The 18,273-nt window shown below is 39.2% G+C and overlaps 1 protein-coding gene across 3 annotated transcripts in view; it reads left to right on the top strand.

Moving 5' to 3' along the window:
• Positions 1–18,273, top strand: part of LOC126321593 (aspartate--tRNA ligase, mitochondrial-like) — a 146,225-nt gene that overhangs the window by 78,555 nt on the left and 49,397 nt on the right. For all 3 annotated transcript variants that reach the window (XM_049994200.1, XM_049994199.1, XM_049994198.1), the window contains 2 exons: positions 3,504–3,671; positions 15,676–15,852. In XM_049994200.1, the coding sequence (XP_049850157.1) occupies positions 3,504–3,671; positions 15,676–15,852 (345 nt within the window). The remainder of the gene's footprint in view (positions 1–3,503; positions 3,672–15,675; positions 15,853–18,273) is intronic.

The raw sequence follows: 18,273 nt of genomic DNA, 5'->3' as shown, positions 1-18,273 counted from the left end.
AATTTTTCTTAGCATTTGATGTGGTTTAATATAAAAATTGTATTCATTGAGCTATTATTGGGAGTTCGAGAGAAACTGGGTTAAACTTACTACTACATGTAAATAAAATAGAAAGAAACTTCCACATGGGAAAAATATATTAAAAACAAAGATTCCAAGACTTACCAAGCGGGAAAGCGCCAGCAGACAGGCACATGAACAAAACACACAAACACACACACAGAATTACTAGCTTTCGCAACCGATGGTTGCTTCTTCAGGAAGGAGAGGGAAAGACGAAAGGATGTGGGTTTTAAGGGAGAGGGTAAGGAGTCATTCCAATCCCGGGAGCGGAAAGACTTCCCTTAGGTGAAAAAAAGGACAGGTGTACACTCGCACACACACACATATCCATCCGCACATACACAGACACAAGCAGACAGAAATATGTCTGCTTGTGTCTGTGTATGTGCGGATGGATATGTGTGTGTGTGCGAGTGTACACCTGTCCTTTTTTTCACCTAAGGGAAGTCTTTCCGCTCCCGGGATTGGAATGACTCCTTACCCTCTCCCTTAAAACCCACATCCTTTCGTCTTTCCCTCTCCTTCCTGAAGAAGCAACCATCGGTTGCGAAAGCTAGTAATTCTGTGTGTGTGTTTGTGTGTTTTGTTCATGTGCCTTACTACTACACGTGTAATACTAATACAAGAAGCCTTTTAAAATGTTGAAATCAGCTTGATTTCAGTTATAAATGAGAAAAACTATAACTGTTAGCTCCACTTCATGTAGAACTCAAATGTTTGCTCTCTGCCACATGGCTTAGATCTTTGTTCAGACTATAACATGGCAAAGATAGGGGTACGTGTGATCTGCAAGTATCTGTAGTCTTAAGACTGAAAGAAACAGCATTCCTCTCATTCACAGATCTGTGAACTGTAGTCTGCAGACCTGTGTTCACAGTCGTGCTGAGTGAAATATTAATAATGGTGAAAGAACTTTTTGATTTTGTGTCTTGTAAATTTTTATATCAAAATTGTGAGAATTGGTTGCAATTATAGTTCTTCAATCAATTGCTTAGCACAACTACTTTTCAAATTTTTGGGCAGATGCTTTTCAGATGCTGTATTTCCCTGAACTGTAATTTCTTGGAAGTTATCCTAAAGATATTCCCTGAGCACTGATGTAAACAAATTGTTATTGTTATTATATTAAAACATATACATTATATTTTTATTATTAGTAAATCATAGGTATCTGTGTTACATTAGAATTGGCATAATATATATGGGGGAGGGGGGGGGGGGGGGGAGGTGGTAGATGGTAACAAACTGATGCCATCTCCCAGAATTGAACCTTGACCTGTGCCTTTCTTCACACTACAGGTACTGCACTGTAAATTTTTTCCAAAACATCGGAGGAAATGTGGCGGATGACTCTTAGAGAGATGCCCGATGTAAATTAAAATGACCATCTCTTACTTGTGATAATATTGTCATGTCATCCTGAAGTAATATTGTAAATTAAGATAACATCCTCTTACTTGTGATAACATTGTCGTGTCATCTTGAGGCAGTAAAATTTTGTAGTGATGGTATCAGTCCGATTGCTGTGTTACTTGTTGCAAGAATATCACTAATAGTTATGTGAGAATCCACTAAGAGCAGAAGTTTTCCCACATACTATAGCCTGGTGGTGGGACAGTGCTCAGTGGCAAGGACCAATGTACCATGTGACACTCCAGCCAGTAGTGTCATTCTGCCACATTAGACTGTAGCATTAATTTTGAGATTTGCGTGGAACATATAGCATTGATTTGCATGTTAATTTGGGTATGATGAGATTACTTGGCCACTGTCGTGTTCATCATGGGTGGCATAAAGCAGACACAACAAGTATTACAGTAAGAAGCAACAGAGGTAGTTTCCAATGCATGTAAATTCTGCTAGGTAGAGTCAGAAGCAGAAACATTGGCCCAGTGTAGTATGTACCCTAGAGTTGTCAGTTACGAGGGAAGGCAACAGGAAACTAAGGAGTAAGACAGATTTCTCACAATAAGAAAATTAAAGAAAACTGTACATATCTTGTTTATTAGTAATATTTACACTTTCTTTTTATTTCCGTCGATGTCTGTCACACTGATGCCAGCACACACACTGGGGATCATGATTTATGATTTATTGAAGAGCCCGGCAGGCCTGGTATGGTGGAGAAAGGCCTGTTGGTACTGAGTTGAATGTTTTCTACATTTGCTGCATGAGCTAGTCAGGCTGGCAGTGTGCGTGCACTCTTCTACTGTGGAAGTACAGATGTATGCAACAAATTAAGCTAACAGAAATAGGCAGTAGCTATGTCAGTTGACTAACGTGTTACATGTTGAGGATATGAAACTTCCGGCAGATTAAACCTGTGTGTCAGACTGAGACTCGAACTTGGGACATTACAAACTTCACAGAAGCTCTCCTGTGAAGGTAGGAGAAGAGGTATTGGCAGAATTGAAGCTGTGGGCATGGGTCGTGAGTCATGCTTGTGTAGCTCAATCAGTAGAGCACTTGCCTGTGAAAGGAAAGGTCCTGAGTTCGAGCCTCAGTCCAGCACACAGTTTTAATCTGCCAGTAAGTTCCACATCAGTGCACACTCCACTGTAGAGTGAAAATTTCATTCTGATATGAAGGAAATTTTTATATCCAAACGACAAAATTTACCTAAAAAATTCTTGTTCAGAGTAATATGCATGAAAAGCTAAACTTTTAAAATTAATTTTGAGGTGGTTTTAAAGTTAATAAAACTAGATATTGAAACATTCCTAGTAAATACAGGTAGCAACACTAAAACGACAATTATCAGTTTTGTTTATGTTTCAGGATCGATACAGTGTACTTCAACTTTTATTTTGCCTATGAACCTTCTTTAAATTCAATGAAATGACAAGGGAGATGTTGTGATGTTGGGGACATTGCTCTGTTGCTTTAAAGCATTGGCAAGAAATTTAGTTGACAGATAGCGACTGTGAAGCATTGCCTCTTGCACATGAATTTAATTTTGATCATATTAACTTTATGTCTTAGCTTTTATCTTATAAGGATGTATCTTCGGAAACTGATTTTTCTTTTGTATTCCAAAAACATTCAGGTAATTGGGTTGGGTACCTTTGTATGTCAGTGTAGTGTATGTGCACCTATACTGCATGCCAGCAGTCTATGTTGCTTTGTGGCATTGTGTAACTTCAAGAAACTAAAACCCTTGCTCTGCTTAAGAACATTATTGGTATGCTCCTGGTGCATAACTGTTGTTATCGTTTTCCTGAAGGTCTTTCTGGCACAACACTGGAGCTCTATGCGTTGGTGCTTCTGGTATACTCCTACAGCTTTCACATAGTCTTTCAGTCCTCATTATTTATGACAAGTGAGCTGATTAGCTCGTAGCTGATGTGGTTGCTCCCAGTGTTGCCTAAGTTCTCTTCATAAGCAACTATCTTGCAAGGGCAATATACCTGCCCCTATAAAATGTCTAATTTTTGTTTCAGGCAAAGGAACCGCTACGGCTGAAACACCGTTATCTTGATTTGCGATTTGCGGACATGCAACACAATCTTAGACTCAGATCTCAAGTCACTATGAAAATGAGGGAATATCTCTGTGCATCTGGATTTGTGGATGTGGAAACGCCTACATTATTTCGCAGAACTCCTGGGGTAAGAATTTTAATGAAATGTATTATGTGTTTAATTTCTCTCTCTCTCTCTCCCCCCCCCCCCTCTCTCTCCCCCCCCCCCCCCCCCTCTCTCTCTCTCTCTCTCTCTCTCTCTCTCTCTCTCTCTCTCTCTCTCTCTCTCTCTCTCTCTCTCTCTCTCTCTCTCTCTCTTTCTCGCAGCTTTTACAGTTTCTTCCAATCCCAGAAAACATGTTTTCAAATTGTAGTTGATGGTATCGTAGTAGTGCTAATGTGATCAGTAATATTCAGTTTCCCAAGCATCGTGTTCAGAATTCATCTGACAGGAGTTCCCATATGTACAGTGATTCCTAGGGGGTCCTGCCAACCATATGGCATTGAAATTGCCAATAAGAATGATAATGTACTACTTTGTGGCTTCCCAGACTTGCTTGAGAGGAAAATTACTATCCAACAAAGAAAACATACGTCATTGGATGTAAAACATTTTCTGTGGCAACTAATGTAGTGAATCTATACACACGCGAGACAGATCTAATTGTGCCCTAATAGTTCTCTGTAATCCCCCCTCCTACATGCACGTGCACATCCACATACATGTTCACCTCCACCCCACCCCCCCCCTCCCCCACACACACACACACACAAAATCTTGATTTACTCATACAGTGACTGGATGAGTTATTGGAGTTTTAGGCAGGTCCTATTAACCAAAGGATTATCAAATTAGTGAAGTTGTGTACTCTTTGCACCAATTACTATGTCACATCATATAGTGAACTTAACAGTAGAAATATTACAATAGAAGAAGAATGTGTAAAATAAGAGAACGGCGACCACTCACCTGTGGCAGACTGCTAGGTTGTGCACAAACACAAAAGCAACAGAAGACCACGTTCACTAGCTTTTGGGCTCTTTATTTTCTTCTGTCAGAAAGTACATGCATTCACACATACTGATACACAGATACCCAGATACAAACTACCATGACCATGGTGATGCTGGTTATTGATTATCAATTATTGAGAGCAGTTACCTGGCCGGATAGATGTGGGGAGCATGTAAGAAAGACTGCACAAGGCAAGAACGGGTGTAACAAGGCAATGAGAGGCAACAGTGGGAGAAGCAGATGACTCCGCTACTGCACAACAGCATGAAAGGAGTTCTGAAGGATCGAGCATATAAAAGAAGCAGAGGAGATCAGGAGGGGGGGAGGGGGCAAGACAAAGGTGGAGACTGTTAAGGAGGTAGAGAGGTGTGAGAGAGAGAGAGAGAGAGAGAGAGAGAGAGAGAGAGAGAGAGAGAGAGAGAGAGAGAGAGAGAGAGAAACCATACTTGACAGCCTCTCCTCCTTTCGCAAAGTCCTTTCAATCCTGACTACAACTTCCTGAATGCAGTCACTGTAATAGAAACTCTTGCCCTTCAAAAGTTGGAATAGCACTGTCAGCACCACCTGAGGAATCTGTCCCAGCTACTCATGTTGTATGTGCAAATAGGATTGCCTCTGGAAAATAAAGAGCCTACCACCCTGATCTAACACTCTCATCAACCCCTGATAGATTCGTAACCAGCCCTAGCTGACTTACGCCACCTTCCATGTCCCCAAAAACTTCCTCCACCCTCCATGATACACAGTGCTCCTGATCACCCATTCTGTAACACTGTTGTCAATGTTCCTGCCAAAACTTTGACCTCTGCAGAACTTGCAGTACTTCCTAAACACCTCATCTTCAGCCCAAAATCTTAAGTTCAGTCATGCTTCACTTGTAAAGGACCTTCTTTATTTTACCTTTTCTCTGCAGTGGAAACATTTCTTTGCTACACACCCCATTGACAACAGCTTACCAAAATCCCACGTAGAACCTTGTTTAAAACAGTCCCAACCTCCTTCCCAACTGGGATACACCTCACCTTTCTCAAAGTCGTCACATGGTAATCATTCAATAATTCCTTACTTCCAATCTAGTCTCAACTTCCTTTCCTAAATCCCTCCCTAGTGAGTTCATCAGCACTTATATGGAACACACAGCTATTCATAAATTAAAAATCCAATCCAGATAATTATCATCCCACCAGCAGGCAAAGAATCCACCGCAGTGGTCATGAATCATGGTGATTATGTGGCTAAGAGTCTCTGCTAATTTTCCAATACATCTCCTTACAAACCTAGGACCTCTGGCAGTTCCTTAAGGTGTTTGGTTCGTCCCAAGATTTGACGCCTGAAACCACTTCTCTTCTCACACCAACTACCCCCTGGACCCCTATCCATTACCTACTTCTCAAACTCCATCCCACAGTCTTTTTGTTAACTAACACCTCCAAACTATTGTTAGTAACCTCCTGTCCTACATCCAAAACATTGCTCACTCCCTTCACCACCTTTCCACATTTCCAGTCCTATTACCACCAGACCACTGGTCACTGTGGACGTAGTGTCCTTGTACACCAACAGCCTCCATGCAGAGAATAATGACATATGCAGGCAGGCGAATAATGGAAACTGATTAATAATTGCTGCTTGAATAATTTTTAAAAAAGGCTGGAAAGAATAGTTAAAAGAAATTGGAATGTAATTTCTGAATCTGTGCACAATCCTGGGTGAGTTTAACTGATGCCAATATCAACAGACCTCAATATCATTACATTCAACATCAGTATTCATAATTTACATTACGAACTGCTTCACATTAATTCCTTTGTGCATAGTCTTGATTAAAACAATGCCGATACAGGATCGCTCCTCCCCTGCTCACGCAAATTCCTCTTGTCTGCTCCAAACCACCTCATGCAGGATCTCGGCGGAAGACAAAATGATGAACAGACATGTGTGATCATTGTGAATGCTTTCCTAATAACTTTATAACACTTTTAATGTACAGTTGAAATACACATTTTTAAATAATACTGGTATGACAGATCTAATCATATGTCCGCCAGCGCTACCACTTACAGAAATAAACAGGTATAGATACAGGAAGTAATAAATTGAAGAGCACATTTCTTCTTCCTTTTTTTATGCAGATGTATCAAAACATTATCCTTGACACAAAGCACATCGTTAATTTCCCTATGTCACTGTCTATATGTCATTCAGTTTACATATAGCTTACATGTATAAAATGAAAAGAATGAAAGAAAAAAAGAAAGATTAATATGATTCAACTTGGCAGCCATGGGACACTACCTTTCGCATTGCTTTCATGATACCAAATCTACTACGCCTTTTCCAGTCTTCCTGGCAAACCACAACATGACAAAATTATTTCTGTTTTGATATATAAATGAATCCATGATACTGCCATGTGTACTGCCATGAATACTTACATGGCAACATCCTGTGCCAACTTATTTATGGGCCATCTAGAGGAATCCTTCCTATCTGGTCAACACCCAAAACCTGCTCTATGTTTCAGATTCAATGACAATTTCTTGATGTGGACTCATGGCAGTGACAACCTTTGCTCTTTCCTCCATAACCTTAATGCCTACTCCCCTACCTGGTTCTTATTGACTCACTGAACCACCTTCACAGATGTCATACTGCACCTCTCAGATGGCTCCATAAATATGACTGTTCATATCAAGCACACCAACCACCAACAATACCTCTATTATGTCAGCTGTCACTTGTTTCATATCAAAAGTATTTGACTTACAGCCTCACCAATTGTGAATGCTCCATCTGCAGTGGAAAGCAGGATCTCTTGAAATATACTGATAAACTAATAGGATCTATATTGACAGAAATATCCTCTCCAGCATACCCATAAACAGATACCCCATACCATCTCCTCCTCTGTCAATAGTACCTGTTAACTAGCCACTGACCAGCACCCTACATCACGCTGGCCTTGAAAAGCTCAACCACATCCTTCAACAGAGCTTCAACAACCTTCCATCATGCCCAGAGATGAGGGGTTATCCTCCCCAAATTGCTACCCACATCATACAAAGTAGTGACACTCACACAACCTAGAGAACATCCTTGTCCATCCCTATCATCTCTATTCCAATCCTGCTCCCATTCCTACACCCTATGGATCATACGCCCACCAACACCTTGTACTGCAGCCCTGTCACAGGTGGTTCGTAGCCGAACACAGGCAGGGTCATGTTTAAAAGCAGCTATGTAGCATATCAACTATGCTGCAATTATTGTACAGTATTCTGTGCAGGTATGACAAGTAACCAACTTGTCTGTTCGAATGAGTTGTCACTGCTAAACTGTGGCAAACCGCAGCTTGATTATCCAGTTGCTGAACATGCTGCATGCCGCAAAACTGATGATTTCAACAGCTGTTTCATTACTGGAACCATTTGAAAACAGTAGAGTCCCATTAATCTGAACTAATTAGGACCAGACCTTGTTTGGATTACCGATTTGTTTGAATTAGCCAGAATTACGGTGACGAGTTTCTAGAATCAAGTATACCAAGCAGATAAGTAGGTACACCGCGGTAACAAATGGGAACAAGTGTGGGAACAATGACTCACTCTCACTCCCTGCCCTTGTTGTGCATTGTTGAGACCTTTGTAGTGTCTGAGGTCAGTGCACTGCCAATTGGCTCACAAAGCAATTGGTTATGTTAATTATCTATCACCAGTACACTTAACAGTTGTATTGTATTCATTCAGGCATAGTGGTATACACATTTTCGTCACGAGTAAACGGAAACATACGATGTTAACTCTCAAAGAAAAACTGAATAGTTTGAAGCAGATAGACAATGGCGAGAATATATCTAAACTGGCAATGGAACTGAGTGTTGTAAAGCAACCATTTCTGATTGGAAGAAAAACTGAGTGAAGCTTGAACAGTTCTGTGCAACGTCTTCGGGAAAAACACTCGAAATGTGGCAGACTTTGAAACAGTCCCAGTGCGATAAAGTGGATGAAGCTCTTTTCGTTTGGTTTAGGCAGGTAAGAGAAAGGGGAACTCCTTTGAGTGGAGCACTGGTTGAGGAGACGGTTCTTTACCTGAACAAGTTAATGTATGGTTATGAGTCTTTTAGTGTGAGTAAGGATCGGTTGAACAGATTCAAAAATGTCATGGAATCTGTCAGCTAACAATTACTGGAGAGCAGCTTTCTTCTGACCATGATGCAGTGAAGGAATACTTGGATGAGTTTGAAAAAATGATAAGAGAGGGAAAGTATTCTCCCCAACAAATTTATAATGCTGACAAGACTGGCCTTAATTTTAGGGCATTGCCAACAAAAAGACTGGCATCAAAAGCAAAGACCATGCTCTTGGTTTTAAAATGTGCAAACATTGTGTGAATTATTAGCGTGCAGCAACACTGCTGGTAATCACAGGCTGCCTTTAATGCTGATCGGCAAATCTGCTATGCCCAGAGCTTTTAAAAACTGCAACACGAAGTCCCTGCCCATATATTATTGCAACCAGAGAAAAGCATAGATGGATGGTAAGCTGTTCAGAGAATGGTTTCACGGCCAGTTTGTTCCCTCTGTTAGACGGTTTTCTAAGGAAATTCATTTGTCTCCCCATGCAATCCTTTAGATTGACTCCCCATGCAATCCTTTAGATTGATAACACGCAATCTCACCCCAGCATTGAGGGATTATCTGATGGAGAAATTGTGGTGGAGTTTTTGCCACCGAATGGTACAGCACTTCTACAGCCAATGGACCAGGGCGTACTGCAAACATTTAACTGATTTACAGAAAACAATTTTTAAAAATGCTGATCCAAGATGATAGCATACCTTTAGTGGACAAAATAAAAGAGACCAATGTGAAGTATGTTGTTTATTGGTCTGATGAGGCATGGCAAAATATTTCAGAAAATACTCTGCGAAAATCATGGAGAAAACTGTGGACATCTCTTTAATTTCAGGACAACCTAGTTGAAAATGAAGAGGAAAGTCTACTACAAATGATACAAACAATCCCTTGATGTGAAGAAGCTAGTGAAGGAGACGTAGATGAGTGGATTGTAGCAGATGGGGAATATGTGGAGAACCTTACTGATGCTGATTTAGTTGCTGCTGTGACTCAAGACCAGGAAGAAGTGGACTGGTGTGACAGAAGTGACAATGAGCCTGAAAGCGATAAAGGAGAGCTGGTGCCACACAGTGACACAGCAGAAGTCCTTGACCGTGTGCTACATTATTTGGAACAACAGCTCACTACTACACCTACTGATTTGATGTTTATGAGACTATGGCACTACTATACATCGTACTACCGTCTTCAGTACTCCAAAAAACAATGACTGAGTTTTTGTCATCTAAAACGTAGGGATAAAATGTCCACTGTATTTTAGTCAATGACTGAGTTTTTGTCATCTAAAAAAGTAGGGATAAAATATCCGTTGTATTTTAGTAAGTTTGACACCTTTTCTTTCACTGTTATGCATTGTTTAAACCTAATGTTTTCTTGCCAATTTTTCTCTTATTGTTGTGGTCTTCAGTCCTGAGACTGGATTGATGCAGCTCTCCATGCTACTCTATCCTGTGCAAGCTTCTTCATCTCCCAGTACGTGCTGCAACCTACATCCTTCTGAATCTGCTTAGTGTAGTCATCTCTTGGTCTCCCCCTACGGTTTTTAACCCTCCACACTGCCCTCCAATGCTAAATTTGTGATTCCTTGATGCCTCAGGACATGTCCTGCCAACTGATCCCTTCTAGTTAAGTTGTGCCACAAACTTCTCTCCTCCCCAATCCTATTCAGTACCTCCTCATTAGTTACGTGATCTACCCACCTAATCTTCAACATTCTTCTCTAGCATCACATTTCAAATGCTTCTATTCTCTTCTTGTCCAAACTATGTATTGTCCATATTTAACTTCCATATATGGCTACACTCCATACAAATACTTTTAGAAATGACTTCATGACACTTAAATCTATACTCGATATTAACAAATTTCTCTTCTTCTGAAACACTTTCCTTGACATTGCCAGTCTACATTTTATATCCTCTCTACTTCGACCATCATCAGTTATTTTGCTCCCCAAATAGCAAAACTCCTTTACTACTTTAAGGGTCTCATTTCCTAATTTAATTCCCTCAGCATCACCCGACTTAATTCGACTACATTCCATTATCCTTGTTTTGCTTTTGTTGATGTTCATCTTATATACTCCTCTCAAGACACTGTCCATTTTGTTCAACTGCTCTTCCAAGTCCTTTGCTGTCTCTGACAGAATTACAATGTCATCGGCGAACCTCAAAGTTTTTATTTCTTCTCCATGGATTTTAATACCTACTCCGAATTTTTCTTTTGTTTGCTTTATTGCTTGCTCAATATGCGCTCCCTCTATTTTACCCCTGCCACCTTTAGAATTTGAAAGAGAGTATTCCAATCAACATTGTCAAAAGCTTTCTCTAAGTCTACAAATGCTAGAAACGTAGGTTTGCCTTTCCTTAATCTTTCTTCTACGATAAGTCGTAAGGTTAGTATTGCCTCACGTGTTCCAGTATTTCTACGGAATCCAAACTGATCTTCCCCGAGGTCGGCTTCTACTAGTTCTTCCATTCATCTGTAAAGAATTCGTGTTACTATTTTGCAGCTGTGGCTTATTAAACTGATAGTTCAGTACATGTTTACTGTACTGTGTAAATTAAAATATTGTGTGTGCGCACTACAGTTCACCGAAAAGTTTTCCATACGTAGACCAACATAATTCATGTTCGGATTAACTGAACGTTCGGATTAGCGGAACTCTGCTGTACTCTCTTCCGGCAGTGGTTTCTCGGAACTACACTGGCAGGAATTGCCTCTGCAGCATATCCTGTGCTCTTGTCAATCACACTGGCTTAAATCTGTGATAACCTGTTTTGCACTGCCATACCTAACCTTTTCCTGTCTCTCTGTTGCCCACGCCTGTCTCTCTGTTGCCCACGCCACTATTTTCCCATCCAGATGGTGTACTGTCCTCTCCTATCACCCTCTCCCCCCTTTGTGTGGGCATTCTCTCCATCTCTCACTCTCCACCCTGTCCTGCTGTCCTGCCTCTTTCCCCTCTGTGTACAGTAAAGACTTCCAGATGGCTGTAGATTGCAGTAGTTTGTAGAGATGAAGAGAGTTGCAGATTATTGTGGAGAGTGGTATCAAAACAATCTTCAGACTGAAGACTACAGTGAGATAATTGTAGTTGTGAGAGTCTACCACAGTCAGAAAATTTGCCCTCCATATCTTCCCTGAAGTGTTTTTATTTGTTGTTGAAGTTGAGAGACACTTTTTGCACCAGTCATTATAAAGGAAAGTATACCATATCTGAATAAGTTATCCATTATTGACTGTTCAAAAGTAAGGAAAAATCTCCTTACCTACATTTGCATGGCTACTCTCCAATTTACTCTGAAGTGCATGGCACTATGTTTCTACCATTCCACTCTTGAATATCATGGTGTAAAAATGAACACTTAAATCACACCATGTGAGATCTGATTTTTCTTATTTTATGTATTATGATGATCATTTCTTCATATGTAAGTGGGCATCAACAAAATATTTTCTCTTTCAGCAGAGATAGTTAGGCATTGAAATTTCATGAAAAGATCTCGCCACATCAAAAAATGGCGTTGTTTCAATGGTTGCCACCTTGACCTGTATATCATTTCCATGACACTTTCTCCTCTATTTTACAATAATTCATGTAAGCTGTTCTTCTTGGGACTTTTTGCATGTCCTCCTTCAACCTTATCTGGTAAGGATCCCATACTGCACAGCAATACTTTAGCAGAGGATGGCCAAATGTATTGTACACAGTCTGTTTAGTGGATTTTTTGTATCCTCTAAGTGTTCTGCCAGTGAAACTCTGTTTTGTGTGTGCCTTTCAACATCATAATGTACATGATCACTCCAATTTAAGTTGTTTGTAATTGTTATCCCTAAGTATTTAGTTGAAATGACAGCTTTAGATTTGTATGATTTATTGTGTAACCAGAATTTAATGAATTTCCTTTATAACTTATGTGGATGATCTCACTCTTTTCATTATTTAGAGTTAATTGCCTTTCTGCTTCATACAGGTATCTTGCTTGTATTATTTTGCAATGGTTATGATGTTTCGGTGATTTTACTAGACTATAAATGACAACAGGACCTATTAACACTTCCTTGGGGAATGCCAGATATCACTTCCATTTTACTTGATGACTTTCCAACAGTTATTACGAACAGTGAGCTTTCTAACAGGAAACCATGAGTCCAGTTGCACAACTGTGAAGGTCTTCTGAGGCACACATTTTGATTAGAAGCCGCTTGTGAGGAATGGTATCAAAAGCCTTCTGGAAATCTAGAAATATGGAATCTGTTTGAGATCTCCTGTCAGTAGTAGACATCACTTCAGGGGAATAAAGCACTAGTTGCTCTGCAAAAAAATTATATCTGTGATGCCTGTGCATCAACAGATCATTTTCTTCAAGGTAATTCATAGCATTTGCACATTTTATATGTTCCATGTGCTGCAAATCTACCAATGATATGGGCATGTAATTCAGTGCATTACTCCTGTTTCCATTCTTGAGAATGGTGTGACCTGTGAAACTTTCCAGTCTTCATGTGTAACTGATTGATAGGTATGGAGCATACTCTGAAAGGAATGTAATTGGTCTACAATGTGGACCAAAAGAATTGCCTTTGTTAAGTGATTTGTTATTTCCTTTGATACACTGCTTTTACGTTACTCGTGTGGGCAGCAGTTCTGGATTTGAATTCTGGAATATTTTCTTCGTCATGTTTGGTGAAGGGATTTTGGAAAACCATATTTTAGTAACTCTGCTTTAGTGTTGCTTTAATTGGCATCATTACCATCACTATGTTAACAGCTGTGCTGAGGTGGATACACCAGTTCACTCCATATTACTGAATAAGCACTGTTGGGTGTGGGCAGTATGTGGGTGGGTGACCAACCAGGTATGCTGCCCACTGTTGACAATTTTTGCTTTGGCTTTACAGGAGGGCTAGTGGTGTAAAGTCCAGTCTTGTTGCCAATGTCTTGGATTAACTCCTCCCCCCCCCCCCCCCCCCCCTCTCTCTCTCTCTCTCTCTCTCTCTCTCTCTCTCTCTCTCTCTCTCTCTCACACATACACACACACACACACACACACAGAGAGAGAGAGAGAGAGAGAGAGAGAGAGAGAGAGAGAGAGAGAGAGAGCGTCATCTACACTTAACAGATACACTTCTTTATTCTGTCGTGATGCTCCCTATTTGCTTGGGTTATTTTTTGCTAAGAGGTCAAGTATGTTTTCGTAACCATTTACACCTTTGCGGACACCTGAACTAATTGATCAAAATAATTTTTGGAGAAAAAATTTAGTACAATTTCAGACAATGTTTTACAGCTACCAAGGGCTTTAAACAAATACTTTTGCTAACACATGGAGGGTAGATTGAAGTCTCCACCATCTGTAACTATATATGTGGGGTACCTATATGAATGATACTCAGTTTTCCTTGAACCTTTTAGCAACTATATTATCTAAGTCGTGGAATCAAGAAAAGTAACAAATTATTAATTAATATCAGTTGTCAAGTAAATCCTCTCTGCATGCTGACTCACAGGAACTATCTATTTCAATTTTGGAACAAGATAAACTACTACTTCACCAACTTTGTACGAATTTTCATTGATAACAAAATTGTCGAGCAGTAAGTTTTTCGTAACAGAATGATATTCCTGTATATCCATTCATCTCATTTTACATCTTCTGTATACTCAGCAAACCACTGTGAAATGAATGACAGGGAGTATTTCCCATTTATCATGTTTTATGGTTTCTTCCCATTCCATTTGCATATGGATCATGGAATGAATAATCGCTAAAATGCCTGTGTGTGTGCTGTAATTAATGTAATCTTGTCTTGGTGGTTCATACTGAAGCAGTCCTAGTAGTGTAGTATATTCTTAGATCCCTCATTTAATACTGGTTCCTGAAACTTTTTAAATAAGCATTTGTGAGATAGATGACATTTATCTTCAAGCATCAGCCAGTTTAGGTTGTTTAGCATGTTCATGGTGCTCTCTCGCACGACAGACAAAATTCAGATCTTTTGTGCTACTCTTTTTTGTATACATCGATATACCGTGCTAAACCTATTTGGCATGGGTCCCACACACTTTAGCAATATTCTAGGATGGATCTCATGAATGTTTTGTAAGCAGTTGCCTTTGTATGATCAGAAGAGCTAATTCAGCTGCAGAGAATCTGAAAGCATGCCATCAGGTCCTGGAGCTTCATTCAATTTTAGCGATTTCAGTTTTTTCTCTGTGACACTAATAGTGGTTTCATTCATCTTTGCTGTGGCGGGATAATTAAACATGGGCAGTACTCCTTTGTAAATGGATATTTAAAATAAAATTTAAAATTTCTATTGCTTTGCTTCCTGAGATTGCAGTTTGTGTCATCCATGAGTCTGGAACTAACTTCGGTGCCACTGACACACTTTACATAGAACCAGAATTTATTTGGGATTTTAGTGAGAGATCTTTCGATCAGATTCTGCTGCAGTATCTTTTTAAGGTTTCAGAAATTGCCCATTTTGACTGCGAAATCCACTTTTAGTAGCATCTATCTATACTCCTTTTATTTGTTTTACACTTATTATACATTCATCACTGTTTCTTTAGAAGATTTTTTACAGAGATTATATATGATGAGAGTTTCTCTCATGCATAACTGTTCTGCCAGGAGAGTATCTATCCAGTGCTTGGTCAGCAATTCTTTTAAATGTGGGCCACAGTTCCTCTGCATGGTCCTGCCCATATCTAAATAAATCATTGAGATATGTTGCTTTTTATCTAGTTTCCCTAACACATATATATTTATAGTTTATTTTTGCCCTCTTTTACTTTGGTAATCTTTGTTGTTATACCTACCTCATGGTCCCTGATACCAGTTTCAGTGTGAAAATCCTCAGTGACACCAGGTCTATTGGTTGCCTTAATTTCTAATAGATTTCTGTTCTGAGTAGACCTTGGAATTATCTGTTCTAAGTAGTTTTACTTTTCGTATGTATAAAAATGTTTTGCTGGTAAATTTCTGTTTACAGGGTGCACAAGAATTCGTTGTGCCAACACAACTTCCTTCCCGCTTTTACTCTCTGGTGCAGAGCCCTCAGCAGTTCAAACAAATGTTAATGGTTGGAGGAATAGATCGTTACTTCCAGATTGCTCGATGTTACAGAGATGAAGGTGGACGATCCGACAGACAGCCTGAATTCACACAGGTATAGGAAATATTAATACACATTGTAAATATTAGCATATCCATTAAAGCCTAATGCAATACTTCTTTATTTAATGCCAAAAGTTCAAAATGTAGAAAAGAGATTATTTTTAAACACACTAAAGGCACCTATAGGCGATCAAACATTTTGTCCAACTTCACATTTTTTTCTAATTATTTGGCTGTGTGCTGCTTTGTTTGATGAGTTTGTCAGGCATAAAGTACGTTTGAGAGAAATTTTATTCAGGCATAAACCATCTTTGACAGAAATTTTGATTGATGGCTAATTTGACAAACAAGTTTAACCAGTATGCTTTTGTTTGTCAAGCAAAACCCAGTTACTATTCAGACTTTGAAGATGACAGACCAAATGAACATTGATGTTTCACCACACATTGAAAACAACTTTTTGTTGCTGTTTATTTGCTAGTTTCCACAATTGTAGAAACTAAAATAAAGTGATTATGTGGATAAAAACAGATTATCGCTGGCCATCACCGAAATGATAGAGGTCTAGCATCTTTCCTATCCACATATTACATTTTTAAAAAAATCTGTGTTCTACACATAACCCACAACTGGAAGTGCAACAAAATAATCTTTTAATACTTCATTTGTTCCTTAATGTTTCCATAATAATGTAACTCAGTGGCTTGAAGTCTGCACCAGTTGCCGAAGTTACAGTGTGATAGATAATAATTGAGGATCTTGAATAAATTTTTGTATAACTATGTGTTCTTTTTCAATGTAAATTAGAAATAATTCTAACAAGTTATTAAAAGTTTGCCTGTCCATTCAGACAAAGCTGATGTAATCATCTGTGTCTGAGAGTAACAAATAGATCTTTCCTTTAGCAGTTTCAGCCATTTCCTGGATTAGTGCTTTTCCTTTCTCTTCTTTATACACAGTACCAAGATGAACGAAAGAAATGCTTTGTGTGCATTGACGGTCATTCTCACTCGTGCCAAAATACTTTGCAGCATGATATCCACTGCAAGACAGCTGCTTCAAAAGTGAGGTTAAGTTTAACAAATTCGGTTAGTAAAACGGCGCAGTTGTTTGACCGATCTGTGGATAGCAAACAGCGAAAGTGGCAGAAAAATCTTAATTTTTCATAGGGGCCTTAAGTTCCAAATATAGCATCAGAGTATAGCTCCTGCTTCAGATGGTGTGCAGAGAGATGAAAATCAATATGAAATCAACAGTTTGAGTAGAGAAATATACACTGTCTGTTTGAAGCTTTAGCTGAATATTATTGCTTCCTAATATGATCAGTACACATTTAGGGCCTCTTAGCTTCCAGATTGTGTACGTAACAGGAATCTTTAATTGACATTGAAAGATAGGTGACTTGTGATCCTTTCATTATTTAGTGCCTTGCTATAAAAAAATATTCAATGGAGACAAGGGAAAAAGGGAAAGTCCAGCCTTGGCCTCCACACCTGGTGTGTATTTTCATATTAGTGGTGAAGGGAAGCATTTCTGTAGCAAATCTAGAAGCTGTACCAGAATGTTCCAGATGTATCAGCTGATGGTTAACATTTATTTACTTACATTTGTTGGCCTGATCGTGTCATTGTCTTTCAGAACAGCTATTCCGTGAAATGTGAAAGAACTATGTGCACTGCAAAGTAAAGTTAATAAAGTAGTATTGAGCCCATATCATATATATATATAAATCAGTATGATATTGGAAAATCCTGGGTGGGATAGAAACAATGAAAAAACGAAATGTTGTTGTCTAATACTAGAAAGGCTGTTAATATAAATTGTACCCAAGACTGGTGTGGCTTCTCGATCTGATTACAAGTATTTTGTCACTGTATGATAGATAAAACGAAATAGGCCTGCCTAATATTGCAGCAATTGTTACACACACCAAATAAACGAGACTGTTTTGGCACAAATGGTCATTTTTATAACACCACAGAATATAATTCACGAAGTACCAATATCAAATGCCTATTTGGCCTACTACAAGCAAAAAGCTTTGTTAGGAAATAGCTTCACATTTCATTCATACTCTCTAGCTTCTGAAGCATGAGATGATGTAGTAGTAGTAGTAGTAGTAGTAGTAGTAGTACGAAATTTTTATTTAAATTTGGAATCGGCATATTCTTCTATAGTTTGTGAGAGTCTCTGTTTCTTCTCCTTCCTCGTTCTAACAAACAATATTGTCATCACTAATTCTGTAACTATTCCTGCCAGTGTCAATACTTGTTCTCTGGTTAGCTTCACTAATCCTGCCACAATCACCGGTTTAGTTATCCCGAGTTTATTCTCCAGTTAGGTGTTATTATGTGTTCATACAACGTGTTTTCCGCGCTACTCCCAGAATAGAATTATAGCGGCTGCTAGTCAGGGACTGTATAAGTGGCCTTTAGTAGTGTAGCAGTGTGACCAAAAATTTTCTGTCAAAATT

The sequence above is a fragment of the Schistocerca gregaria genome, chromosome 2 (genome assembly GCF_023897955.1).
Source record: "Schistocerca gregaria isolate iqSchGreg1 chromosome 2, iqSchGreg1.2, whole genome shotgun sequence".
Lineage (NCBI taxonomy): Eukaryota > Metazoa > Arthropoda > Insecta > Orthoptera > Acrididae > Schistocerca > Schistocerca gregaria.
Note: the sequence above shows the minus strand (reverse complement) of the source record. Positions and strands in the feature narration are given on the sequence as shown.